Genomic DNA, 2,017 nt, shown 5'->3' with positions numbered 1-2,017 from the left:
GAAGAACCCGTCCAGAAGACCTTTACAATTTTTTTCTTTTTGATTTTTTACCTGGATTACTGAGATGCATCAGGACATTATATCCTGTAGCTTTTTGCACAGCTTTGAAATAAAACAGGCAACTTATACATCAAAACGTGTGATGGGGAATACTTTGTTGTGACAAAACAGGAAGTGAATGGTTTTATTTATTTTTTTAGCACTAGAAGCATAAAAATTCACTCGGTACGCTTTCATCAGCCAGTCTGAGCTGCCTCGACTCCTCTGACTCCTAACGAACGTGTGCTTCGACAGGTTCGTGATTGGCCGGGAGAAGCCGGGCGAGCAGAGCGAAGTGGCCCAGCTCATCCAGCAGACGCTGGAGCAGGAGCGCTGGCAGCGAGAGATGATGGAGCAGCGCTACAACCAGTACATGGACGAACAGGAGGTCAGTGTTTCAGAGGCAGAGTCCTCTGATGGAGGGTCCGGCTGMGCTCCATGAGCCGAGCGAGGCTGAAACGTTCTGCTTCCTGTGCAGCTGCACAAACAGCCTCAACATGTTAGAAATTATGTTTTTTTAGAGAAATGGCATTTTTTTGTAAAATTYTTACGCTGGGCTCTGAACGACTATGCTGAAATTTGATGAAGAAGCTAAAACTGATTTGTTAAAGCTAAAAGAACACCTGAGTAGTTTAAAGAAGCAAAATATCAACCAAAAAACATTGGATAAAAGCAGCAAAATGTTGACTAAAAAGTAAAAGTACCAATAGGCTATTTCAAAGCAAACTGTAGCATAAACATAGCTAAAGCTATAGGTGAAGGTTGCAAAGGTCTAACTAAAATTCAAATATCAAAGTTGGAACTAAAGGTAACAGAGTGCAAGCTAAAAAAATAGTTGCAAAATGTTAAGTAAAAAGTAAAAGTACCAAAAAGCTAATTGAAAGCTAAATATGGAAACGTTTTAGGTAAACTTAGCAAAAGGCTAGCTAGAAGCTAAATGGTGCAAAAGGCTAGCTTATAATTAGCCTGGCCCTTGCCTTCCTACGCAGCTCCACTCAATTCTAGTTTCCCTTCACTGCTCCGTCTGGGACTTCTCCCACAGTCAAGGATTTCGCTGGCAGATTTTTAGCCGGGCCAATCAGAGAACAGAATGTCAATTTTCTGCACAGTGTTTGCTTGTAGTTTATTTTACCTGGGCCAATCAGCAAACAGAAGGCGGAGTTTTGAATGACGTTGATGTTCTGCGCAGTGTCTGCTAGTTAGTTTAGCATACGGCAGTGGAGGAAGTGAATGAAGCCAGTCTGTGTTGATAAGGCTTCCAAATTAAAATAAATATGTCTGACAAAGCAGCAGCTCTCAATTACAGTCGTCTCGTTTGGCTCGGTACTTCTCTCCTCTCAGTAGGGTTGTTTACAGCGCACGTGCTTTCTGGTTAGCTTCTTAGCTTAGCCTCCTTCACAGTGGAGCTTGCACTTGCGGCCAACTGATCCAATCATTTTAAACTTCAGCAGAGGCCACGCCTCCTGCAAGAAACGCTTCTCTATTCAGCAAGTCCAGACCCTTGTACGAAGCAAAGTGAAGGACAGGGTCTGGTTTAAACCAGYCTAGCTTATAAWAGCAAAACCTTAAAAAGAAAGTAAAAGTAGCAAAAAAGCATACTAAAAACTAAATACAGCAAAAGCAGCTAAAGGAAAARTAAAAGTTAAACYTAGCTGAACAGTAGCTAAAAGCAAAAGTAGCAAAAGCATAAAAGTAGTAAATGCTAATTAGTAGGGCTGGGTATTGGCAAGAATTTGGCGATACGATACATATCATGACAGAGGGGTCACGATACGATATATCCCGATATATCCCCATACTATAAAAGGCGATATATTGCAATATTTTTGGTCCAAAAATTATATTAAATAAAAACCTCTTACTGGAACCACCCCCCTCCCCCCCGAAAAACAAAATTCATTGTCTCAGAAAATTCTAATATTACATAGACATACTTTTGATACATTTAGCTGTGTTCTGCTTTGTATGTATTTTATTT

The 2,017-nt window shown here is 40.6% G+C and overlaps 1 protein-coding gene across 1 annotated transcript in view; it reads left to right on the top strand.

Moving 5' to 3' along the window:
• LOC106535305 (neurabin-2) overlaps positions 1-427 on the top strand; it is a gene marked incomplete at its 3' end in the record, with an annotated part of 26,351 nt that extends 25,924 nt beyond the window's left edge. The window contains 1 exon segment of the mRNA XM_014032289.1: positions 295-427. Coding sequence (XP_013887743.1) covers positions 295-427 — 133 coding nt within the window.
• Between the last annotated feature and the right edge of the window lie 1,590 nt (positions 428-2,017).

The sequence above is a fragment of the Austrofundulus limnaeus genome, unplaced genomic scaffold, assembly GCF_001266775.1.
Source record: "Austrofundulus limnaeus strain Quisiro unplaced genomic scaffold, Austrofundulus_limnaeus-1.0 Scaffold7, whole genome shotgun sequence".
Lineage (NCBI taxonomy): Eukaryota > Metazoa > Chordata > Actinopteri > Cyprinodontiformes > Rivulidae > Austrofundulus > Austrofundulus limnaeus.
This window is presented reverse-complemented; position numbering and strand designations above follow the sequence as displayed.